The sequence below is a fragment of the Symphalangus syndactylus genome, chromosome 5 (genome assembly GCF_028878055.3).
Source record: "Symphalangus syndactylus isolate Jambi chromosome 5, NHGRI_mSymSyn1-v2.1_pri, whole genome shotgun sequence".
Classification (NCBI taxonomy): domain Eukaryota; kingdom Metazoa; phylum Chordata; class Mammalia; order Primates; family Hylobatidae; genus Symphalangus; species Symphalangus syndactylus.
In genome coordinates, this window is record NC_072427.2 from 129,529,004 (window position 1) to 129,555,223 (window position 26,220).

The following is a 26,220-nucleotide window of genomic DNA, read 5'->3' on the forward strand; positions in this document are numbered from 1 at the left end:
TTCAAGTCTCTTTAAAATGATCCAACTTCTTCTAATATGAAAGACCTTAAGGGTTCATCCGCAGCTATCTCTCCTTCTACTTCTTCTATAAGTTTTTTCTTCCTTCTACACAGAACATTTTAAAGATGGGTGGCGTAGCAGAGTGTCTTCTTTTGTGCAGATGTACAAGTTTCTCCATTTACAAACCAAGGGTAAAACTACCCCCAACAAAGGATTGTTTTGTGGATTGAGTAAAAAATTCTAAGTGCCTAGCATCTCCTTAGAGGGAGCTCAGTAAATAGTTTCTTCCTGCTCAACCTGTCTCTGTAGGGGGGATAAAAAAGATAATGAAAATAACTACATATGTTTTCTGAAAAATTATTTGGTGTTTCAAATTAAATCTTAATATTAGAAGATTAAATAGTTAACAACTGTCATCAAAACATAAAGTTGCAGAAATTGACAGGCGTGTGTGTGTGTGAGTGTGTTTAAGAAACTAATTTCTGAGCACAGCTTATCGCCTTAAGAGTTTAATGAAACTGCTCTATTTTGGTAATGATTATTACTTTCTACTCTGACAGGTGCTAATAAGTTAAATGCCCTAAATTGAATCAGAATAAGAAAAGGCAAACTGGTACTGCAGATGCTAACAATGCTTATTCCTCTAACAAAGAAGTGCCTCTGATGCACTGAAAATTCTGTCCTGAAGCTTTCAAATAATGACACAATTGTCCTACAATTAGAGACAGCAATCAAAGACATAGATACATAATACATGTTTTCTGACTTATTCTATTACTTTTGGGTATACTGGGGAATTTGCCCCTATTATGAAAAGATTCTGGGCAAAGTTGGAAGAAAACAAAAGAATGATTTCCTGGGGCTAAAAAAAAGGGAGTCTATGGCCACTCCTCTTCTCCTCTGCCTAGTTTTTAATCTAATATTAGAATTATTCCAAGTGCCCATTTTCAGAATATACTAAATACAGTGTATTCAATTTATTTTTATTTTTATTTATTTATTTTTTGAGATAGGGTCTCGCTTTGTTACTTAGGCTAGAGTGCACTGGCACGATCAGAGCTCACTATAACCTTGAACTCCTGGGCCCAAGCGATCCTTCCATCTCAGCCTCCCAAGTAGCTAGGACTACAGATGCACGCCACCATGCCCAGCTAACTTTTATTTTTTTGTTGAGATGCGGTCTCACTATGTTGCCCTGGCTGGTCTCAAACTACTGGCCTCAAGCGATCCTCCAGCCTCAGCCCAAATTTTTTCACTTTTTTTGTTTATTTTGAGACAGGGTCTGGCTCTGTTGCCCAGGCTGGAGTGCAGTGGTGCAATCTCAGCTCACTGCAACCTCTACCTCCTGGGCTCAAGTGGATTCTCCTGCCTCAGCCTCCTGAGTAGCTGGGACTACAGGCACATGCCACCGTGCCCAGCCAATTTTTGTATTTTTTTGTAAAGACAGGGTTTCACTGTTTTGCCCAGGCTGGTCTCGAACTCCTATGCTTAGGTGATCCCCCTGCCTTGGCCTCCCAAAGTGCTGGGATTACAGGCGTGAGCCACCATGCCCAGCCCCCAATTTTTTTTTAAACATGGTTTCATTACCAATTAACTAAAAAATTCCAAACCAGAATTCATTGTGGCTACAGCTTAATCATTTACATAGTAAATATAAATTACTAACTTACCTGGACGACTACTTCTATGTTATGTGTCCCACTATTGTAGTTTCTAGGATTCCACTTCAGTACGAAAATGGGACCAGACACATGAACAGCCTGGCCTAAATGAACTCCATCAATCTTAACTGTGACAGAAGTAATGGAGGATAAGGAAAAGGCCAAGACTCTAAAATGAGAGCATATATAAAACACATGGTTTGAGGTTTGTCATTGTTTTTGTAAAGGAGAATAACCTTATTGTAACTTGCAGATATATACGTATAGGCAGAACCATCATATTGTACAACGGCAGGAGCCACTATCCATATGATCTGGTTTCTTTCTGAATGGTGGCTTCTGGAGTTGGACAATTAGCAAAACTGAACTGGTAAGAAATTCAAAACTATTCTTTTACTTTTTAGAAAGAAAAATCAATTTTCTTTTGACAAATCTAGGTAAGGTAGTTTCAAAGTTCTTTCTGAAGAAACTCCAGAAGTACTGCTTTTTCTCTTAGGAAAATAATATAGGGTGGAAATCTCATTTTGTTAATCCAATGTCAATCCTACCATCTACTCATTTGGTACCAGGGTGTCTGTCCCAAAGAAACAGGGTTATAACCAGGACTAGGCTACCAAGCCCTTTCAGAGAGTATGACACCTAAACCTGATATCCAGCTCCCACCAAAAAACCTGACTGATGGCTGGGCGCGGTGGCTCACGCCTGTAATCCCAGCACTTTGGGAGGCCGAGGCGGGCGGATCACGAGGTCAGGAGATCGAGACCATCCTGGCTAACACGGTGAAACCCTGTCTCTACTAAAAATACAAAAAATTAGCCAGGCGAGGTGGCAGGCGCCTGTAGTCCCAGCTACGCGGGAGGCTGAGGCAGGAGAATGGCGTGAACCCCGGGGGGCGGAGCCTGCAGTGAGCCGAGATCGCGCCACTGCACTCCAGCCTGGGTGAAAGAGCGAGACTCCGTCTCAAAAAAAAAAAAAAAAAAAAAAAACCTGACTGACACATGTGCATTCCATTTCATTAGTGATGAAAACAATAAATGTAAACATCTTGGTACCATCTTTTACAAGTTAATTAGTAAATACTTTTTTAAGTATAATATCCAATAATAATAAGAGTACTGTGAATTTGGCACTCATATTGCTTGGTAATGTTATAAATTAGCATCTGTTGTTGAAAATAATTGGATACCTGATACACTGCTGGTGGGAGTGTAAAATGGTGCAGCCACCATGGAAAACAGTATGGCAGCTCCTTAAAAAATTAAACAGATAATTACCATATGATCCAACAATTCCACTTCTGGATATATATCTAAAAGAAGTGACAGCAGGGACTTGAACAGATATCTGTACACTCATATTCATAGAAGCATTATTCAATATAGCCAAAAGTTATAAGCAATCCAAGTGTCCGTTGAACACATAAACAAAATGTGGTATGTGTGTATGTGTGTATTCATATGTGTGTATATATATGTGTATATATACACACACACACACAATGTGCAGTGGAATATTATTCAGCCTTTAAAAGGAAGGAAATTCTGACATATGCCACAACATGTATAAACCTTGAAGACATCATGTTAAATGAAAATAAGCCAGTCACAAAAGTATAAATATTGAATGGTTCCACTTATATGAGTTAGCTAGAGTAGTCAAATTCATAGAGACAGAAAGTACATTGGTGGCTGCCAGGGACTGTGGGAGAGGGAAGAATGGGAAGTTATTGTTTAATGGGTAAAAGTTTCAGTTTTAGAAAATGATAAATGTTCTGAAAATGGATAATGGTGATGGTTGCACAACAATGTAAACTTAAAGCAAACTTAATGCTACTGAACTGTACACTTAAAAATGGTTAAAATGGTACATTTTATGCCATGTGTACTTTGTTTAATCATGCTTACCATGATTAAAAATAGTGATTTTAGCTCCAAAAAAAAGGGATTGGGCAATTTTTATCAACAGTCATAAAAGAATTCAAGCTCTTTCACCTAGAATCCCACTTCTAGAACTCTTTCTTAAAGAAATTATTCAAGTGAAGGAAGAATATATATGTACCAGATATTCATCCACAAATAAGAAAAACCTTAAAAGTTCACCAATGAGATATGAAAATGGTTAGAAAAACTGTGGTACATTCTTTGTGCTGAAAGAAAACAAATCAGGAATTAGAATAGACTGGGCCTTATGATTATAATTATATAAAAACATGCTTAAGAGAGAATGCCTGAGAAAAAATACTCAGAAGTGCTAACAATAGTTCTATTAGAAGTGGAGAAAAACATACTTAAAATCCCATTACCCTATTTTCCAAAGGTTGTTCTGTTGTATTACTTTTCAAAATAAATTGTAAAAGTATATTTTAAAAAGTGCTCTTATATTTGAAAGAAGTTATATGTCTCTTTGCAAAAAGAATATTAATGTCCCATTTGGATTCTATTAATCTATATAATCAAATTCACGGCCAGGCATGGTGGTTCAAGCCTGTAATCCCAGCTCTTGGGGAGGCGGAGGAGGGCAGATCCCTTGAGGTCAGGAGTTCGAGACCAGCCTGGCCAACACGGTGAAACCCTCTCTCTACTAAAAATACAAAAATTATCCAGGCGTGGTGGCACACACCTGTAATCTCAGCTACTCCAGAGGCTGAGGCATGAGAAAAGCTTGAACTCGGGAGGCGGTGGTTGCAGTGAGCCAAGATCAGGCCACTGGACTCCAGCCCAGGCAACAAAGCAAGACTCTGTCGAAAATCAAAACAAAACAAATTCACTTGCCAACTGAATTTTCAATTCTGTAAGGATTATATATATAGCTTTTGCTTTCTTAGAAAGCTACATAGCAAAATGAAAAAAATTTTGATATATAATGCAAGTTTTAAAAAGTAGACTATAAAGGAATGTGTACATTATGCTTATAGCAATGTAAAAGCATGCAAATAAAAAGGCTGGAATAAAATAAAACAAAAATAATAATGGTAGAATTATGGATTTCTGAATGGTTTTTAAAATTTCATCAGCTTAAAAAAAGATATGCTTTTTAACTTAATAGGAACAAAACAGTAAGCAATCTATCTTATATAATGTTTAGGTTGTTGAAAAAACTAAAATGGGGCATCTCATAGCTTTCACATGGGAATGCAATCACAATGACTTATTCTTCATCATTATCAAACTGAAAGTAAATTCTGAAAAATTGCTACATACCTGATGTGTGTTGAGTGAAGAAGTCTTTCTAGTGGTTCATGTTTACCACAACTATAAAGGAGTGATTTAGGATTGGTGATAAGAACCACAGGCCACTTGCCAAAGATCAAATCTGCAAAGCTAAAGAGGTCATGATCAAAAGCAAAAATCCGGTACCTAGAGACCAGATAATGATAAGGTAATTTAGTCACTTCACATTGTAAGAGGTCATGAAGGTAATATACAGAACAAATATAAAAATACGTAACTAGGACTTTTTTACATGATTAATTTGAATACAGATTAAGTAATATTTTCTTTCTTTCTTCCCTTACCCCATCACTTTATCCTTCACATTTGTCACATAACTGCCTCTGACTGGGCAATGGATTCAACTGTGCTCTTGAACAACACCTGGTACATGGCATGTACTCTTTAATTTTTAAATAAATACTTGTTGAAGTAACTCATCTTATCCCTGTACTTTAAGACAATTTTGAACCTAAAACATTTATTATAACCCTAATACCTGACATTCTTCATCCCATCAACAATGCTACATAAAATATTAAAATGGTTGATATGAACAAAATTAGAAATCTTTCATGCTTCTTTTAAACCTTTATTTCTTTTTTTTTTTTCTTATTTTTGAGATGGAGTCTCACTCCGTCACCCAGGCTGGAGTGCAGTGGCGCAATCTCGGCTCACTGCAACCTCTGCCTCAGCCTCCCAAGTAGCTGGGATTACAGGTGCCCACCACCACGCTCGGCTATTTTTAGCAGAGACGGGGTTTCACCATGTTGGCCAGGCTGGTCTCGAACTCCTAACTGCAGGTGATCCCCCTGCCTTGGCCTCCCAAAGTGCTGGGATTATAGGCGTAAGCCACCGTGCCTAGCATTAAACATTTATTTCTATAATTTCAAAGAAATTAAAGTTGTTTTCATTTTCTAAATGCAATAACAAAAGGTATAAAATATTCATTAAAGAATAACCAAAGTTTTATATTTTCTAACTTTTAGAACTAAAAAAAGAAATGATTCACTATGGCAGAAACAATAGTGCTCACGAAATTCTCTACACATTCCCCTGAATTTCTCAGTCTCCTGGTATCAGGTTGGGACCATGTGACTAGTTTTGGCCAATGGGCTGTGAACAGAAGTGAGACATATCATGCCTGTGGTCCAAAGTACTTAAGAGTGGGTGTGAGTTCTCCTTGCTCTCTTCCCTGCCCTGGAATTGACATGTCGAAATAGGAATGTTAAGATGGAGGAAGTCGGAATTACTGACTCATCCCATGGATAAGAGTTGTTCTGACTCATATTGAATTTATACAAATGAAAAACATTTGTGTTAAGCCACTGATGTTTCTGGATTTATCTGCATCTACAACAAGGCCTAGCCTAATATTTCCAATATACTGTTTTTAAAAATTATTCTATTGTAACTAACACAATTTAAGTGTTTATAAGGGCAGGTAAAGTTTAGGTCCTTTTATCTGGGATACACTCCAAATAAAACCCCAGGGTTGGAACACAGGAAAGCTGGTGGAGAGAGAAAGGAAATGGCTTCATAATTAACATCACAACTTGTAACTGGAGCACTTAGAAGAAATAAAGAAGCTGGTCAAGGCTTAGTAACACTATCTCACAAAAGGCAATCATAGCCCAGCCCACAGCCTCACAGCCATGAACAGACAACTCTTAGCTCAAAGTAATTATAGTTGCCAAATAATTACACGTTTCAAGCATAACTCATACAGTTTCTAAAAAGTCAACCAAAATGAGGAAGTACCTTCCAAGATGTAAAGTTCCTTTTTAATTAATGGAAGTAGTTAAAAATAAAAAGATAGGCCGGGCGCAGTGGCTCACACTTGTAATCCCGGCACTTTGGGAGGCCGAGGCGGGCGGATCATGAGGTCAGGAGATCGAGACCATGGTGAAACCCCGTCTCTACTAAAAAATAGAAAAAATTAGCCGGGCGTGGTGGCGGGCGCCTGTAGTCCCAGCTACTCGGAGAGGCTGAGGCAGGAGAATGGCGTGAACCCGGGAGGGGGAGCTTGCAGTGAGCCGAGATTGCGCCACTGCACTCCAGCCTGGGCGACAGAGCGAGACTCCGTCTCAAAAAAAAAAAAATAAAAAAAATAAAAAGATAACATATTCAGCTCAACAAATCTTTGTTGAGTACCTATTATCTGAGAGCACAGGGTTTGTGTAAATTAAATAACTGTAATAGTTAAACAATAAGATGATACTCCTCAAAACTTGATAAACTATTTCACTTAAATACTTCTTTTAAAAAAGAAGAAAAACCATATATTTAACTACACTACATGCTTTTGATAAACATATTTTCTGTTAGAGAGACTTTAATCTAAAAAAGCCAATTATCATCTATTTGAAGAACTTAAATCACTACCATCTTGTAGCAATAACCAGTATGGTAGATACAAAATTCAGGAGGAAAAAAATGACACTTCTAGTCCTAGTATTTCTCAAATTGTCATGCATAGACCACCCAGAGGGCTTTTTAAAAAGGCAGTTTGGGCCAGGCGCCGTGGCTCACGCCTGTAATCCTAGTACTTTGGGAGGCCGAGGCGGGTGGACCACCTGAGGTCAGGAGTTCAAGACTAGCCTGGCAAACATGGTGAAACCCCGTCTCTACTAAAATACAAAAATTAGCTGGGCATGATGGCGGGTGCCTGTAATCTCAGCTACTCTGGGCAGCTGAACATGGCTCTGTCTCAAAAAAAAAAAAAAAAATGTAATTTGTTGGACCCTAATCCAGACCAACACAATCAAAATCTCTAGAGGTAGCGCCTGAAAATTTTTATTTTTCATAAGCTCCTCCATAATTCTTGTGCACACTAGAGTTTGAGTCCATTTCCTAATGGACGTATCTTGAAAATCCAATGTAACATAGTGATAGTAAACGTCACAGCTATGACAAGGTTTCTGCAAAATGACAATGATTGCAGAGACATATATTACTTTAAAAAAACAGAAATATCACAAGTTTTTCTTTAACTGTGATCACCCATGGTATCAGTAAGAAAACTATTATTGCTTTGGCAAAACTTATGTGTATAAGTTTTATTCTGTGGGGAGGTTCCCTTACCTCCTATTATCCTTCCAGTCTCCCACCTCAAGTTCCAAAGTGCCCTGGAAGTGACGAGTGTGCAAAACAGGCATCAGTCCACCAAGTGTATGGAGATGTCCACACAAATAAGCTATAGCCGAACTAACCAATGAAAAATAAATGAAATAAATGAACAAGGATAACTTGTGAGGCCAAACCAATAAAAATGTCTTGCCAGAAAAGCAGAATAAGTAACAGCAAAATAAAAAAACTAAAAACAAATTAATTCTGATTTTGGAAGCTTGTCTCACCTCATTATTGACCGGATTCCTGGTGACGGAGAAAGAATAGTGGATGTTGTAAAGTGTCCAAACCAAATTGTATGGTTGCTCCGACTGCTTTCCTTGGCCAGTAATAAGAGCTCCTCCATCTTTTTCTGAAATGGGAGAAAAATGGAAGGATCTTAAATTAGGGCTCAGGCTAAAATCTAAAGTCAACAGATTAGAAAACTCCTCTGAAGATTTATAATAATTATTATATGTGTCTAGGCCTTAAACCTTAATAGTTAATGACCTCTATGGACCTATGTAAGTTTCAAATTGTTTTCACATACATTATATTTCATTTGATACTAAAAATAGCTCTGCAACAGGTAGGGTAGGTATTATCCTCTTTTAATAGATAAGGAAACTGTGAAATAAAGAAGTCATCACTAATCTTTACAGCTTTGTATAACACATTGCAATTAATAAAGAGGGATATGGAAACTAAACTTCTACAATAATATCACGGAAAGACTTCTACCTAAATGTTTATAACAGCTCTGATAATAGCCAAAAACTAGAAACCATCAACAAGTTGTAATACATCCACATGACAGAATACTACTCAGCAATAGAAAGGAAAGAACTACTGATACACACAATCATATGGATGGATCTCAGAAACATTATACTGAGCAAAAGAAGACAGACCCAAGAGTACATACCATATGATTTCATTTATACAAAATTTTAGAGCAAACAAAATGAGTCTATACTGATAGAAAATCAATCAGTGATTACCTAGGAAGTGAAGACAGACTGTACAAGGATGACAAGACTTTAGGATGATGGAAATGTTCTATGTCTTAACTGCGGTGACAGTTATACCAGTATATACATTTGTCAAAACTCTTCAAACATTTAAAATGAGGGTATTTTATAGTACTCAAATCATACCTCAAAAGTTGATTTCAAAAAATAACTGGTACATATGTAAATATGCATTAATATTATATGTAAGGTGCTTATAGCAATACATTTCTGGAATCTACCCTCAGGGTTTTTAATTTGATAAGTCTGGGGCAAGGCAAGGGAATCTGCATTTTGTAACACTCCAGTTGGTTTTCATGTACATGATCCTTGAATTCTACCTTAAAAAACACTATACTAAGGAATGGGATTTAATATAAGTTCATCAACCCTGACTAAAGACACTTGATAGATAGGAAACAAAATAGAACCTAATTAAATAAAATGCCTAAAGTAACACAATGCATTTGACAACATTCTGTTCACTTGATTTCACATTCTTTCGAACTCTTGTATAACTCTGAAACTCTTAGTTCTAATTTAGCAAATTCTGCTCTTTATTATATTTATTTCTATACTGGTCTTATACCTCACCACTAGATTAAATACTCTTAAGAGTTTGCGAACTTGATCTTATCACTTTTGTATTCTTTCATATGAGCACATATGTCTTACTTAGGGGCATATGCTTATTAAATAATGAGTTGGCATTTACTGTACCAATAAATAATAAGAGGTTCTCAAATGAGACTTTCCACACAGTTTAAATCCAGCAGTCACCTAGCCTTGTCAAAATACTTGAAAATAAACTTACTGATTTCAATAGTTGTCCTTCTCTTGTTAAAAAAAATATAGACCAGCTGGGCACAGTGGCTCATGCCTGTAATCCCAGCACTTTGGGAGGCTGAGGCAGGTGGATCACTTGAGATCAGGAGTTCGAGACCACCCTGGCCAACATGGCGAAACCCCCTCTCTACTAAAAATGTAAAAAGTAGCTGGGCATGGTGGCACGTGCCTGTAATCTTAGCTACTTGGGAGGCTGAGGCACAAGAATTGCTTGAGCCTGGGATGTGGAGGTTGCAGTGAGCTGAAATCATACCACTGCACTCCAGCCTGGGCGACAAAGCAAAACTCCGTCTCCAAAAAAAAAAAAACACTAGTTACAACTGGCAATTGTGGGAACTTAGGAACATACCGCACAAAGCTGCATGTCCTGTACCTTGCAAAGTGCATCCTGTACTCAGTACCTATTTAATAAATGTTTACTCCATTGCTTTTAACAAGTCCAGCCTAGGCATTTTACTCTGCTCCTCAAACAGGAAATTTACCATATGTGCTGTTTAGGTACAGTTTCCGCTTTCTGTAATTATACATTCGTGAAAGCCACACATATGCAAAATAAATAAAAATATTTCTGTTAAAAAAAAAAAAATGTTTACTCCAAAAAGTGTGAGGTACTTCTTTCTCAGATTTTGGGACAAGAAAAAGGATAGCAAAAATAGTGCTGAAATAGCCAGTAACTTCTAGCCATACCTATAACTAAGTTAAATTTCTCTCAAGCATTCCTAGATAACAGCTAGTTTACTTTTGATAACTTTAAGTGAACCACATGTATCCATGAAAAAATAAGTAAGCTACAAAGGGAAGTAAGATTTTTACTGCACCTTATCTAAAATTCCAAAGAAATTATAGGGTCTCTTAGGCCCTGGATTTACAGTGGCATCTACACAGATGAACGAATAGTTGCCAAAGGGAGTACTGTGGACATAATGGAAAGAGCCATCTCTACGTACAGCAGAATATTTCCTAAAAAATAGAAGACAGGAGGGTGTTAGTGTAATCATAAAAAGACAGTGCTTTAAAATTCCTTCCCTAATACGCTAGGTTTTACCTTCCTTTGAAAAAGAGATTTGCTGATCTGACAAGAGAAATATACTAAGCTAGATCCACAATGGATAAACTGATGAAATTTCAAAGTTTTTCTCCCATTGTCCCCAAAGACTCATGCAAACTAATTCATCAGTAACCAAACACAAGTTCACCAAGTTCGGAAGTAAGACGGCTCTTTTAGGGAGTCCATTAAATGTTCAAAAAGAAACAAATCAAAATCCAGTGGAACAGTATTTATCAATCATTTGCAGATTTAGTGAGGGCCTACTAAGTACCTAGAATTCTTGGTGTAGTGAGATACAAAAGCTGTCTATCTACTTCTTGAAACAGGACTACGGAGGCTTAATTCACAAGAAAGACTTGCAAAGATGAAGTCTTCAAGGAAGGAGAAAAAATATTAGTCTAGGTCTGGGTTGTTAAATCTTTTTCAGTTCCTAAAGATATATTGATAACATACACATGGTCTATATCCACTAATGAAAGTTTACCACCTTAAGTGTCAACAGTGTTCAGGTGTCCATAAAACTGCAGAGTGAAGACCAGGAAGAAAGGATGAGTAACACAGTACAGAGCAGGCACTCATTAAGTATGTGTTGAATAAATAAGAAGGAAAGTATAGATTTTATTGGAGGACATACCTATATTATTCAAATGTCAGAACATTATAAGAAAAGTTAGTATTATCTTTTATCTAAGTGTCTTACATGATTTTTACCTAACAGCATATATTTAAAAATACAAATAAACTCCTGAAATTTAATATGCTAGTGGGCCACAACAGCCATCAAATATAATGTAACCGAGTAAATATATTATATAGACATTACAACTAATACTCAGAAATTAGTCAAACCCAATTTAAACAATGTCAATTAGTTATATTGCCTTTCTTCTTGGGATTTTTTAAATTTCTATTTCAGGGCTGGGTGCAGTGGCTTGCACCTGTAATCCCAGCACTTTGGGAGGCTGAGGCAGGCAGATCATGAGGTCAGGAGATCGAGACCATCCTGGCAAACATGGTGAAACCCCATCTCTACTAAAATACAAAAAATTAGCCGGGCGTGGTGGCAGGCGCCTGTAGTCCCAGCTACTCGGGAGGCTGAGGCAGGAGAATGGCGTGAACCCGGGAGGCAGAGCTTGCAGTGAGTGGAGATCATGCCACTGTACTCCAGCCTGGGTGACAGAGTGAGACTCTGTCTCAAAAAAAAAAAAAAAATTCTATTTCAGGGTTTTATTCTAAATTAAAATTTTTACTTATATTTTTTCTTGCTTATTTTATGTTCAGTTATTCCTCAGAATCTTATAATCTTATATATGTTGTTTCCTGCATTTTTGATACATTAAAATCCAACTGTCTAAAAATAAATCCAACTATTTGAAAACACAAGTTAAAATATATGATGTTAACATAATATGGGATTTTGGCATTCTCTGGGGCTTATTTTATTTTTTTGAGACAGGGTCTGGCTCTGTTACCCAGGCTAGAGAGCAGTGGCATGATCTCGGCTCACTGCAATCTCAGTCTTCTGGGCTCAAGCGATCCTCCCACCTCAACCTCCCGAGTAGCTGGGACTAAAGGTGCATGCCACCATGCCCAGCTAATTTTTGTATTTTTGTAGAGATGGGGTTTCACCATGTTGCCCAGGCTGTGATGCACCTGCCTCAGCCTCCCAAAGTGCTAGTATTACAGGCATGAACCACTGCACCCAGCCTCTCTGGGTCATTTTTTTTTTTTTTTTTTTTTTTTGAGATGGAGTCTCGCTCTGTCGCCCAGGCTGGAGTGCAGTGGCGCGATGTCAGCTCACTGCAAGCTCTGCCTCCTCTCTGGGACATTTTTAAGATCAAGATTTAACTTCAATTTTTTTCTTCAGATTGATATTTCTGTAATATTTATATTTTTAGTAAAATGCCATTTATTAAATTCAGATAAACTTTAGGTGGCTAAAAAAAAAAATACAAAGGTAAGAAACTTTAGACTATTCACTTTACTTTCTCAATAACCACTCAGCCCCAAGTCCTGTTAATTACTTTTGAACATGTCTCCTAACTCCCCACAGTCACCATCAAAGATACAAACAGTTAACAGGAAGTGAAAGATTTTCATCTCTGTCCTTTTCCTTTCTCACATTAACAGAAGAGAACAGCCTTCTCTTCCAATGTATGGTGACTCTAATTATACAAACTCAGTTAACCAGTGCTTTTTGACCTACCATCCTCAAATTGATGTCACCATCTCCATATCCAAGAACTTAGTTCAGATGGGTATGACTTTTCATATCATGACTGGACTATTGCAGGACCCTCCTATTTAGTCCACATAACTCCAATATCTGTTTTTTCCTTTTTATCCCATCTTTTTCCTTTTTTATTGTGGGATTGCCATTTATAAAACACTATTTTAATTATGTTACTTGCCTCCTTAAGAACCTATGCTGAATTATGAACTATTACCCATCACATCTCAATTTCTATGCTTGTTACTTAAGACCTCCATAAATCAGCCCTAAGCTACCTATCCAGTGTCATACTAGTCCTCAGTATGAATGTTAATTCTGGTGATACCAGTTTGCTTACTGCCCCTGCAAAGTTCAGTTTTTGGTTTCCCAGTCCGTAGCTTTTAAAGATCTCTCTTCATACCTATCTTTTTGCCTAAAATATCCTCCTTGGCATGTCTTACATCTTCAAATGCTACTCATCTTTTAAGATTGTACACACTTTTTGCTTCTTTTATAAAGTCTTCTCTATGTCCACCCCCATGCTTTTCTGATTTCTCATAGTGATTATCATGTGTACCAAATAATCTAGCATTTCATCGGCCATTTCTTCATGTTCTTTTCTAATTGTTTCCTAAATAATTCTGATGTCCCTTAACTACACTATCAGTTCCTTGAAGGCAAAAGCCAAATTTTTAACATTAGCTCATGTAGCTCTCACACTATCCAACTAGGGATGGACTCTCAATAAATATTTGCTACATGATTGATTGACAATGCAGAACAAAGCTACTGAATACCGAGGCTGAAAAGTGCACTGCAAACAAAAGAGGAATCTAAACATAATGAAACTAGAGAATTGGTTTCTAATTCAGAGATCCCTTGCCTTTTCACATTCATGACAAATAAAGATAATTTTAATATTTGTATGACACAGGATGAAAAGAGAAAGCAGCCAGGTGACTAACTGGGCTCTCCAGCCACCACAGAGGCCAGGAGAATCAGTATCTCAGGATTCTGAAAACCCAGTGACCTCAGTAGTGTGGCTGACAAGCTCTGATATAAATGAATTTTCCTATGTATCAATGACTTAAACAATTTTTTAAGCCCGTGTGGAATATTAAAAGTACCATTAGCGAAAACAAAGCATTAAACTGCATGCATATTTCAGAGATATTGTGGTTCCTGACACCACAATAAAGCAAATACTGCAAAAAAGCGAGTCACACAAATTTTTTGGTTTCCCAGTGCGTATGAAAGTTATGTTTACGGCTGGGCGCAGTGGCTTATGCCTGTAATCTCCGCACTTTTGGAGGCCAAGGCAGGCAGATCACTTGAGGTCAGGAGTTTGAGACCAGCCTGGCCAACATGGCAAAACTCTGTCTCTACTAAAAATACAAAAATTATCCAGGCATGGTGGCACATGCCTGTAGTCCCAGCTACTCAGGAGGCTGAGTCAGAAGACTCGCTTGAACCAGGGAGGTGGAGATTGCAGTGAGCCAAGATGGTGCCACTGCCCTCCAGCATGGGCAACAGAGCAAGATCCTGTCTCAAAAGAAAAAAAAAGTTATGTTTACACCATACTATAGTCTATTAAGTGTGCAATTGCATCATGTCTAGAAAAACAATGCACATACCTTAATTTATAAATACTTCTACTGACTGGGCATGGTGGCTCACGCCTGTTACCCTAGCACTTTGGGAGGCCGAGGTGAGTGGATCACTTGAGCCCAGGAGTTCAAGACTAGCCTGGGCAACACATCGAAAACCTGTCTCTATAAAAAACACAGTAATTAGCCAGGCATGGTGGCTCACGCCTGTGGTCCCAGCTACCCGCGAAGCTGAGGTGGGAGGATCACTTCGAACCTGAGAGGTGGAGATTGCAGTGGGCTGAGATAGCGCCATTGCACTCCAGCCTGGGTGACAGAGAGACCCTGTCTCAAAAAAAAACAAAAACAAACAAAAAAAACCCTTACTGCTAAAAATGCTAATGATCATCTGAGCCTTCAGTGAGTAAAAATCTTTTTACTGGTGGAGGGTCTTGTTTTGATGTTGGTGGCTGCTGATCAGGGTGGTGGTTGGGGTGGCTGTGGTAATTTCTTAAAATAAGGCAACCATGAAGTTTGCTACATCAATCGACTTTTCCTTTCACAAGAATTTCTTGGCCGGGTGTGGTCGCTCACCCCTGTAATCCCAGCACTTTGGGAGGCCAAGGTGGGCAGATCATGAGGTCAGGAGTTCAAGACCAGCCTGGCCAATATGGTGAAACCCCATCTCTACTAAAATACAAAAATTAGCGGGGCATGGTGGCAGGCGCCTGTGGTCCCAGCTACTTAGGAGGCTGAGGCAGGCGAATCGCTTGAACCCGGGAGGCGGAGGTTGCAGTGAGCCAAGATCGTGCCACTGCACCCGAGCCTGGGTGACAGAGCGAGACTCCATCTCAAAAAAAAAAAAAGAATTTCTCTGTAGCATGCAATGCTGCTTGATAGCATTTTACCCAAAGAAATTCAATCCTCTCCAACGCTGTCATTGCTTTATCAACTAAGTTTATGTATAATTCTAAATCCTTTGTTGTCATTTCAAAAATGTTCACACCATATTTAGAAGGAGTAGATTCCTTCTCAAGAAACCACTTTTTCTGCTCATCCATAAGAAGCAACTTGTCATCCGTTCAAGTTTTATCATAAGATTGCAGCAATTTAGTCACCTCTTCAGGCTCCACTTCTAATTCTAGTTCTCTTGCTATTTCCACATTTACAGTTACTTCCTCCACTGAAGTCTTGAACCCCTCAAAGTCATCCATGAGGATTGGAATCAACTTTTTCCCTCCTGTTCATGTTGTTATTTTAACCTCCTCCCATTAATTGCAACTGTTCTTAATGGCATCTAGAATGGTGAATCCTTTCCATAAATTTTTCAATTGACTGCCCACATCCATCAGAGGAATCATAATCTAAGGCAGCTATAGTCTTATGAAATGTGTTTCTTAAATAGTAAGAGTTGAAGGTTGAAATTACTCCTTGATCCATTGGCTACAGAATGAATACTGTGCTAGCAGGCATGAAAATAACATTCATCTCCTTGTACATCTTCCTCAGAGCTCTTGGGTGATCAGGTGCATTATCAATGACCATTGATATTTTGAAGGGAATATTTTTTTCTGAGCAGTAGTTCTCAACAGTGGACTTAAAATATTCAGTAAACCATGCTGTAAACAGATGTGCTATTATTATCCAGGCTTTGTTGTTCCATATATAGAACACAGGCAGAGTAGATTAAGCATAACGCTTAAGCACCCAAGGATTTTCAGAATGGTAAATGGGCATTGGCTCCACTTACAGTCATCAGCTATGCAGCAGGAACCCACATCCAGGAACAGAGCCCTTTGCTCCTCCCTCAGAATGAATGGAGACCAGAAATCAGACATTTCTGTTCAAGAAAAGCAGGATTTTGTTCAGTGCTTCTCCCAGATTGTTAGGGTGCTGACTGAGGATGAGATGGGGCACCCAGAGACAGGAGATGCTATCACCCAGCTCAAGGAGGTCCTGGAGTACAATGCCACTGGAGGCAAGTATCGCCGGGCTTTGGTGGTGCTAGTAGCATTCCGGGAGCTGGTGGAGCCGAGGAAACAGGATGCTGAGAGTCTCCAGCGGGCCCTGACTGTGGGCTGGTGTGTGGAACTGCTGCAAGCTTTCTTCCTGGTGGCAGATGACATCACGGATTCATCCCTCACCCACCGGGGACAGATCTGCTGATATCAGAAGCCAGGCGCAGGTTTGGATGCCATCAATGTTGGCATCTGGAAGGGAAGCATGTATGTACCACCTGCTATAGCTCTATTGCCAGGAGAAGCCCTATTACCTGAACCTGATCCAGCTCTTCCTGCCGAGTTTCTATCAGACTGAGATTGGGCAGACCCTGGACCTCATCACAGCCCCTCAGGGCAATGCGGATCTTGGCAGATTCACTGAAAAGACGTACAAATCTAGTGTCAAGTACAAGGCAGTTTCTACTCCTTCTACCTTCCTGTAGCTGCAGCCATGTACATGGCAGGTATTGATAGAGAGAAGGAGCATACCAATGCCAAGAAGATCCTGCTGGAGATGGGAGAGGGAGAGTTCTTTCAGATCAGGATGATTACCTTCACCTCTTTGGGGACCCCAATGTGACCGGCAAAGTTGGCACTGACATCCAGGACAACAAATGCAGCTGGCTGGTGGTTCAGTGTCTGCAACGGGCCACTCCAGAACAGTACCAGATTCTGAAGGAGAATTTCCGGCAGAAGGAGGCCGAGAAGGTGGTTCTGGTGAAGGCACTATATGAGGAGCTGGATCTGCCGGCCGTGTTCTTGCAATAATAGGAAGACAGTTACAGCCACATTATGGGTCTCATTGAACAGTACGCAGCTCCCCTGCCCCCAGTCATCTTTCTGGGGCTGGTGCGCAAAATCTACAAGTGGAAAAAGTGACCTGGAGACTGCAAGGGTTGGGAGAGGAGGCCCTAAATAAATTACTGTGTAACTTTCTAAAAAAAAAAAAAAAATCAGCTGCATGGACCTCTAGCAATAGTCAGCCTGTCCTTTGAAGCCAGGGATTGACTTTTCTCTAGCTATAAAAGTCCTAGATGGCATCTTCTTCCAAAAGAAGGCTGTTTCATTTACATGGAAAATCTGTTGTTTAGTGCAGCCACCTTCATCAATTATCTTAGCTAGATCTTCTGGGTCACTTGCTGCAGCTTCTCCATCAATCAGCACTTGCTGCGTCACACTGCATATTTATGTTATGGAGTGAACTTCTTTCCTTAAACCTCATGAACCAAACTCTGCCAGCTGCCAACTTTTCTTCTGCTGCTTCCTTACCTCTCTCAGCCTTCATAGAATTGAAGGGAGTTAGGCTCTTGCTCTGGATTAGGCTTTGGCTTAAGTGAATGTTGTAGATGGTTTGATTGTCTATCCAGAACACGAAAACGTTCTCCACATCAGCAGTAGGACTGTTTCACTTTCTAATCACTCATCTGTTCACTGGAGGAGCACTTTTAATTTCCTTCAAGAACTTTTCCTTTGCATTCACAACCTGGCTCACTGCTCCAGCTCAAGACGCCTAGCTTTCAGACTATCTGAAAGCCTTTCAACAGCCTTCCTCACCAAGCTTCATCATTTCTACCTTTCAATTTAAAGTGAGAGATGTTGGGCCCTTCCTTTCACTTGAACACTTAGAGGCCATTGTAGGGTTATTAACTGGCCTAATTTTAATATTGTTGTTTCTCAGGGAATAGGGAGGCTGGAGGAGAGGGAGAGAGATGGGAGAACAGCTGGTTGGTGGAGCACTCAGAACACATACAACATTTATTGATTAAGTTCCTGGACTTATATGGGCGAGGTTTGTAGCACCCCAAAACAATTACAATAGTAACATCAAAGGTCACTGATCGCAGATCACCCTAACAGATATAATGAAAAAGTTTGAAATATTGTGAGAATTACCAAAATGAGACACAGAGACACGAAGTGAGCACATGCTGTTGGAAAAGTGGCTCCCATAGACTTGCTCAAGGCAGGCTTGCCACAAACTCAATTTGTAAAAAACGCAACATCTGCAAAGTGCGATAAGGCGAAACACAATAAAACGAGGTATGCCTGTATATGAAACAGAAAGAATTAAAGGAAAGAAAAACTCTAAACAAAAAGAAATGCATCTGTCACAAAAAGACAAAAAGGCTCATTTTTTAAATTACCAGAGATTCTTTATAGAAAAATTTTATCTGTTAAAAAATGTTTTCAGCTAGGCACAGTAGCATGTGCCTGCAGCCCCAGCTACACAGGAGTCTGAGGCAGGAGGATCGTTTGAGCTCAGGAGTTCAGAGCTAGCCTGGGCAAAATAGCGAGACCCCTGCCTCTTAAAATTTTTTTTTTTTTAAGTTTTCTCTCATTCATTGAATTGACCACACCCTCCTTATAACACTGACTCTACACAGTGGTCTGTCTTCTGTTTCTTACAGTACCTGTAATAATTCTTGACGCTGTCCAGACTTGGAATATTGAATGCATCTAATTTAAAAAAAAAAAAAAAAGCAAACATTCATCCACATTAAAAAAAGAACACAAACATTTTCTTTAATGACTAAGGGAAAATAATTCTTTTTATAACAATTCTCCCACACACACCCCCAGGGTAGAGCCATTCCATTTATTATTCAGCAAATAGTGGGAAGGCTAAGAGAGGGCCCCATCCTGGACAATCTCCTATTATTGCCATGGGTTTCAGTTTGCTTCCCCCACCTAGAAGTGCTTAGCCTAAGGAAAGGGTAGACTCAGCCCCTGACTCAGAACAGAGTCCAGATGGCCCTGGCCCTACCACCAACTCATGAACTCCCACCATGGCCCATCTCTCTAGGGCCACTGAGCCTCTCCTAGAACAAGTATGGCTAGACTCTGGGTTGCTGAGTCCAATCCAAGCAGGTTAGGCTCCAAGTTCTAGACCCTAGGCTGGCTAAATCCCCGGAATCTTGATTCCAGGATGTGAGTGGGATGGACTTAGGTCCCAAGCTCCAGGCTAAGCCAGGGGCCTTCAGGGCTGCAGCAGGTAGCTGCCTTCATGGCTAGGTTTCTTGGGCAGTGGTACCTTTTCAGGATAGGGGCCAGGGCTAGAGTTGGGACTAAATCTGTAGAGACAGTCAGTATTGGCAGAGCATGCGTGTAGGCCCAGCAGAGAATGACTCGGAGCAGAAGCAGCAAGAAGCCTATGAGGCGTTGCAGATGACGGCAATGAACACCCCCCTGGGAAATGGCTGCCCCCATGACAGGCAGCCCACCCTCAGACCAGCACAGAGAGTAGAGCTGCCTCAATGGCAATGCCTATGCCAAGGTGGGACTCTGGTATGACCAGCCTTCCATGGAGGCTGTCCTGTCTACACACTCAATGATTCCCGAGCAGTGGAGATGTCCACCTGCAGTCTTAAGCCAAAGTACAGCCCGGTGCACATCTGTGGGAGGGTTGGGACAGTGGGATGTTCAGATTTAACTGAGGCTCCAGCAGGGGCAACTGGCCCACCCCAAGCTCTCTGCCTCTGCTGGCACAGACTTAGCTAGCCATGGTGTGACTGTAGCAGCCTCTGTCATCTTTCTATAACACTTTTAATGGTAGAATGCCAATCAATTAGATTGATACTTTAAAATTTTGATATCTTAACAAAATTCAGATTATCTAGAAACTTATTTAAGGCACTTAGTATACTAGAGAAAAACAGGTACTTTGAATTCTATACCACTCGGAATAAATAAGTTTGAAATTATAAGATTGAACTGTAGTTGCTCTTGTCTTAATCATGTGATTCTAAAAGCCAGCAAGAAGTGGATTCATGCCTGATCTACTGATCAAATAAAGTAGACAAATGAAGTACTTGGCTAATAAAAAAGTCAACCTTTGTAAATCAAACAAATACACTACCATCAGGACTCTTGGAGAAAAGTTCATTTCCTTACCAACACAACAATAATCTAAAAAAGGGAAAGGATTATCTGTTTCCCTGTTCATGCCTATGGAGATTTGTTTGCAATTTAAAATTTTTAGGCTAGGTGCAGTGACTCACACCTGTAATCCCAGCACTTTGGGAGAATGAGGTAGGAGGATCACTTGAGCCGAGGAGTTTGAGATCAGCCTAAGCAACATAGCAAGACCCCAACTCCACAAAAAAAAAACTTCAAAAATTAGCCGGGTATGGTGATGCATGCTTGTAGTCCCAGCTACTTGGGGGGCTGAGGTGGGACGATCATTTAAGCTTAGGTCAAGGCTGCGGCGAGCTATACTCACACCACTGCACTCCAGGCTGAGTGACAGAGCAAGACCCTGTCAAAAAAATAATAATAAGCCAGGAGTGGTGGCTCACGCCTGTAATCCCACCACTTTAGGAGGCTGGGGGGTGGGGGGTGCAGATCATTTGAGGTCAGGAGTTCGAGACCAGCCTGGCCAATGGGGTGAAACCCTACCTCTTCTAAAAATACCAAAAAAAAAAAAAAAATTAACTGGGCAGGGTGGTACCTGTCTGTAATCCCAGCTGCTCAGGAAGTTGAGGCAGGGGAATCGCTTGAACTCGGGAAATGAAGGTTGCAGTGAGCTGAGACTGCACTACTGCACTCCAGCCTGGGTGACAGAGTGAGACTCTGTCTCACAAAATAATAATAATAATAATAATAATAATAATAATAATAATAATTGTAAATTTTAAAAAGAAAAAATAAAAGTAAAATTTTTAAAATTTGCACACAGTAAAATTCATTCTTTGTGACTTACGGTTCTATGGATTTTGACAAATATATAGTGAACCTGAAGTCCACCACCACAATCAAAATACGGACTAGTTCCATCACCACCAAAAATTCTCCATGATGCTTGTTTGCAGTTAATCTGTCTCCCAATCCCTATGCTCTGGTAACTACAATCTGTTCTCTGTCTATTGTTTTGCCATTTCCTGAATGTCATATAAATGAAATCATACAGTATGCAGACTTACGGGTTTGGCTTCTTTCACTTAGCAAAATGTATATTTATTAAAACATCTGTCTGCATGAGTTTTGCTAAAACTCATATTTTTTCCAGGTACAGAAGAAAGGACTGGGGGATAGAGGGCAGGGGGAGGGATAGCATTAGAAGAAATACCTAATGTAGATTTCTCTGCACCCAGGTTGATGGGTGCAGCAAACCACCACGGCACATGTATACCTATGTAACAAACCTGCACATTCTGCACATGTATCCCAGAACTTAGAGTATAATAATAATAAAAGCCGGGCGCGGTGGCTCACGCTTGTAATCCCAGCACTTTGGGAGGCCGAGGCGGGTGGATCACGAGGTCAGGAGATCGAGACCACAGTGAAACCCCGTCTCTACTAAAAATACAAAAAAAATTAGCCGGGCGTGGTGGCGGGCGCCTGTAGTCCCAGCTACTCGGAGAGGCTGAGGCAGGAGAATGGCGTGAACCTGGGAGGCGGAGCTTGCAGTGAGCCGAGATCGGGCCACTGCACTCCAGCCTGGGTGATAGAGCAAGACTCCGTCTCAAAAAAAAAAAAAAAAAAATAAAAATAAAAAATAAAAAAAAGCAGCATATGTCACAAAAAAGGACCATACCAATTGTCATCTCAAAGGCTAACAATGACATCTGAAGTTTTAAAACCACATTATATAGTTGTATTTCAGAGTTGTGACCTTTAGTATATGTAAACCTATGTTACAATGTCCCACTTCATAATTTTACAATCTAAGTTGGAAAATCTAGGCTCCTGAAGGGGGAAAAAAACTCTTGTCTTTATTATATCTGTCTCTTGTCTCTTACCATGATTTCCTTTGATATCCAGCCACTTGGTTTTTTCCATGACTCTTGTCTTCGTCAGAATACTCTGGTAGGTTTGCCATTCTACCTCATGCTGCCTGGATCCCAACTGTTCCTTTGTTTTGGCATCTGTCAGGTCTCCTGTAGGTTTACACAAGAATTGAATCACAATGCAAAATAAACTCCTGGGGGTTCCATTTTTTTTAGATATGTACACTGAAGGAACAAGGATACTTAAAGCACTCAACGTGTATAAGCATAACTGCTCACGAGACCACCAATGTCCAAATCAAGCCATCTAAACTAACAAGATTTTCTCAGCAAGGGCTTTGTTTCTTATAGGTTAGCAAATGCCTGTTTAATGTCCTGTGATATTCAAAATGGGTTGTGAAAAAAAAATCTTTAAAGAGAACAGTACAAAATGCATCAATAGACTCTGATAAAATGAAAATTTTTTATAAGAAATTCCAATGCTCTGAGTGGGTGCCTAACATCTATGGCAACCATATTTTCCTAACCACAAAATCAGAATATGTGATTTGACCAAGTATTATTTTTACAGCAAGAAGCAATGTGGCAGGTGCAATTGGACAAAAAAATACCAAAATTTATAGGGAACTAAACAGAAAACATTTTATGGGGGCTCATCCATTAAATGAGAACTGATACCCTTTCATGTCAGCAGAGATGCTTCAATGAGGTGGATGAGTGATGAATTCCCCAGTAAGCAAGATAGATAGATGCTCCTTTAGCTTCTTCTCCCCACTACAGTTTGGAAGCAAATAAGGGGTTTGAAGAGTCTAGAAAACTCAAGTCATAAAATTATCAAAGGATGAAGAAAAAGTGCCCTGGGTCACCGGAAGCCTCAAACAACTGAAAATATAAGATTAATAATGTAAAGAAAATAGAAAAGTTAGCAAAAGAGGAGAACTTCTGATTCGTGGTTACAGGCTTTTCCCTAATTCTCACAACCAGAACTGTAACAACAACAAGAACAAAAACCAGATACAAATATTTCAGACAACAGACTGACGTGAGAATCAGGAGCCTTGCTTCTACTGCTTTGACAAAACCTTGCTACGTCAAATCATTTTGCCTGGATCTTGACTCATTCAGTTATCCATAGGCTACGGGGTTAGAATGTCCAATCTCTTCCACCTCACAGGGCTCATCTGGGGCTGTGGCTATACTGCTCCCAACGTCCCCAAAGTGAAAAGCCACAGCCCTAGCTAGAGTTCTACCATGCGGACCACAGAACACCACCACAGCACGGCAAGCCTCCCTACCTGTTGCTAGGACGAGAGCTGGTTGAATGATGTCAATAGTTTCAGAACAGAATTTCTCTAAGTCTACCGCTCTGCCTGGATCTCGAAACCTGCTCAGGTGAATGTCGGATATCTGCCGAAAACAGGTATTGAACAGAGAGATCTGAGCCAGGAAGAGGGAGCATGGGGAGGGGCGGCTCAGCGGCTTTCTCGGGCAGAAGGAAAAGGCAAAGAGGAAGTGCATAACGAACCCCCCAGATAAGGACACGGCCAGCACTAGACAGAGCCTCGAGTTACAACCTGGCTGAGGTCCCCAGCCTGGAGCGTGGGGCCCAACACCCACCAGGATCCCACCGCACGGTGCCCGATCTGCACTCGCCTCCCGGCCCGGCTTCCCGCCGCGTCACCTGCAGGCCCCAGAAGATGTTGCTGTCTCCGGGACCCGGCGCGGGATGCGGCCTCCTGGGGGGCGCGGGGCGCGGCAGCGGCGAGGGCTGGCCCGCCAGGCCGTAGTGCTCCAAGAGCATGGCCACCAGCCCTGCGGCCGCCAACCCCGCGACCACCCTAAGAGCCAGCACTGCAGCCATGCCGCCCGCCCGCCGGGGCGCGGCCCTCGCTGATCCCGCGCGGAACCGCGCGGCGCTCCCGGGAGCCGCTTTGCCTGCACTTCCGGACTCTATTGTCGCAAGGCCAGAGCCGGATGCGGGACCGGCGCCGGATGCGGGGCTGGAGCCAGACACTGGGCCTAGGGTGCTGCGCCCGTCAGCCGCCGCCCAGCACCTGCCCCTCTCTGGCCGCGCAAGTGACTGGGCTCGTTTTGCGTAAGTAATACGATCAAAGAAAAGGGAACTGAAACTCTGAACATCAATGACGGTGGCCGAGTGGTGGCGGGGAAGGAGACCGGGACCAGTGGCCGGGAGGCGGGGGCTAGAGTCCTGGCTCCGCCTTGGTCAGTCACTCGTGACCTCAGTGGGTCGATCTCCTTACCTGTAAAACGGAGTTAATAACACCTTCCGTGCGCACTTTGCAGGGTTGTTGTATCAAAGTGAGAATGTATGAGGACGCCTTTTAAATTGTCCCACAAATGTGTCAGGTGGCTTCCTCTGGCCCCTTTTGATTATTAACGTGCCTCCATAGGTTTTTTTTTCTTTCCCTTCCCCTTCCCCCTACCGTTCCCCTTTCCTTCACTTCTCAGACAGGGTCTCTGTCACCCAGGCAGGAATGCAGTGGCGCGAGCATGGCTCACTGCAGCCTCGACCTCCCTGGCCTCAAGTAGCTGGAACTACAGGCTCGCACCACCACGCCCAGGTAATTTTTTAAATATAGTTTTTGTAGAGAGTGGGGTTTGTCTGTGTTTTCCGGGCTGGCCTCGGAACTCCTGGGTTCAAGCGATCCTCCCGCCTCCGCCTCCCAAAGTGCTGGGACTACAGGCTGAGCCACCGCACCCGGCAGCATAGGTTTTCTATAGATGTAATTCCTATGTTTTGTGAAAGTTATTTTTCCCTTAACCTGATTTCACATGCACCTGATTAAATAATATTACAACACGGTGGTATACCATTCATTTAATAAGTATTAAATACTTCCTATGGGCCAGGCCCAGGAGGATTAGATTCAGCCCTACCTTAATTTATCTAACCACTCCCTTATTGTGGATTTTTTAATTGTTTATTATATATTGCTGTTCTGAGTAATTTTTTTCACGTCTTCCTTCCTTTCATTGAAAAAAATTTTAGAAAATGGCAGTTAATAAAAAGCACAAACAAATCAACAGGGATGGCCGGGCGCGGTGGCTCACGCTTGTAATCCCAGCACTTTGGGAGGCCGAGGCGGGCGGATCACGAGGTCAGAAGATCGAGACCACGATGAAACCCCGTCTCTACTAAAAATACAAAAAACTAGCCGGGCGTGGTGGCGGGCGCCTGTAGTCCCAGCTACTCCGAGAGGCTAAGACAGGAGAATGGCGTGAACCCGGGAGGCGGAGCTTGCAGTGAGCCGAGATTGCGCCACTGCACTCCAGCCTGGGTGACAGAGCAAGACTCCGTCTCAAAAAAAAAAAAAAAAAAAAAAAAAAAAAAAAAAAAAATCAACAGGGATATACTAGTGGAAAACACAATATAAAACTAAAATGTCATTGGCTTCTTTAATTGATTAAGAGCACAAAATGTAACAGGCAGAAGGTCCGTTTCAAACAAATTAAAAAGCTATTTTTTTAAGAAAATATGTGCTTTTATTTTTCCGTGATTACAAACACAACTGAATATCAAATGCACAAAGTAAGAATTATACAGGGAAAAAAAATCAGATACGTTCACATATATATCACCTTTTCAAGGCTATTTCCATCCAGAATAACCTTGGTTTGCCAGGGCCAATAGAAAGAAGTCACAAAATCGCCTTTAGTCAAATTTGTGTGTTTGCTTTCTTCTATAATTCCAATACCTACCCCATCAACGACTTAAGATAGCTGCCAAGGTGTTATATAATCAGTGCCAGTGTCTTCATTCATTCTACAACGAAGGCTGTCACTTCACACTTGG

The 26,220-nt window shown here is 40.9% G+C and overlaps 2 protein-coding genes and 1 pseudogene across 16 annotated transcripts in view; 2 read left to right on the top strand and 1 right to left on the bottom strand.

Moving 5' to 3' along the window:
- The window catches only part of LOC129482704 (farnesyl pyrophosphate synthase-like), a 36,962-nt pseudogene extending 19,367 nt beyond the window's left edge, over positions 1-17,595 (top strand).
- Positions 1-24,577, bottom strand: part of TMEM62 (transmembrane protein 62) — a 49,177-nt gene extending 24,600 nt beyond the window's left edge. For 2 of the 14 annotated variants that reach the window (XM_055278930.2, XM_055278929.2), the window contains exons 1-5: positions 22,419-22,556; positions 8,227-8,351; positions 7,955-8,077; positions 4,862-5,017; positions 1,671-1,830 (exon numbers count right to left, since the gene is read on the bottom strand). In XM_055278930.2, coding sequence (XP_055134905.2) covers positions 1,671-1,830; positions 4,862-5,017; positions 7,955-8,077; positions 8,227-8,351; positions 22,419-22,421 — 567 coding nt within the window. In that variant the 5' untranslated portion in view covers positions 22,422-22,556. Of the gene's footprint in view, positions 1-1,670; positions 1,831-2,847; positions 2,911-4,861; positions 5,018-7,954; positions 8,078-8,226; positions 8,352-10,652; positions 10,795-19,091; positions 19,138-22,418; positions 22,557-23,701; positions 23,814-24,023 lie in introns of those variants that run through there. The other 12 variants (XM_063639572.1, XM_055278920.2, XM_055278921.2 and 9 more) reach the window with 12 other exon arrangements.
- UBR1 (ubiquitin protein ligase E3 component n-recognin 1) overlaps positions 23,712-26,220 on the top strand; it is a 177,901-nt gene continuing 175,392 nt past the window's right edge. For both annotated transcript variants that reach the window (XR_008657797.2, XM_063639551.1), the window contains exon 1: positions 23,712-23,826. The gene's annotated coding sequence lies outside the window, so the exon portion shown is untranslated. The remainder of the gene's footprint in view (positions 23,827-26,220) is intronic.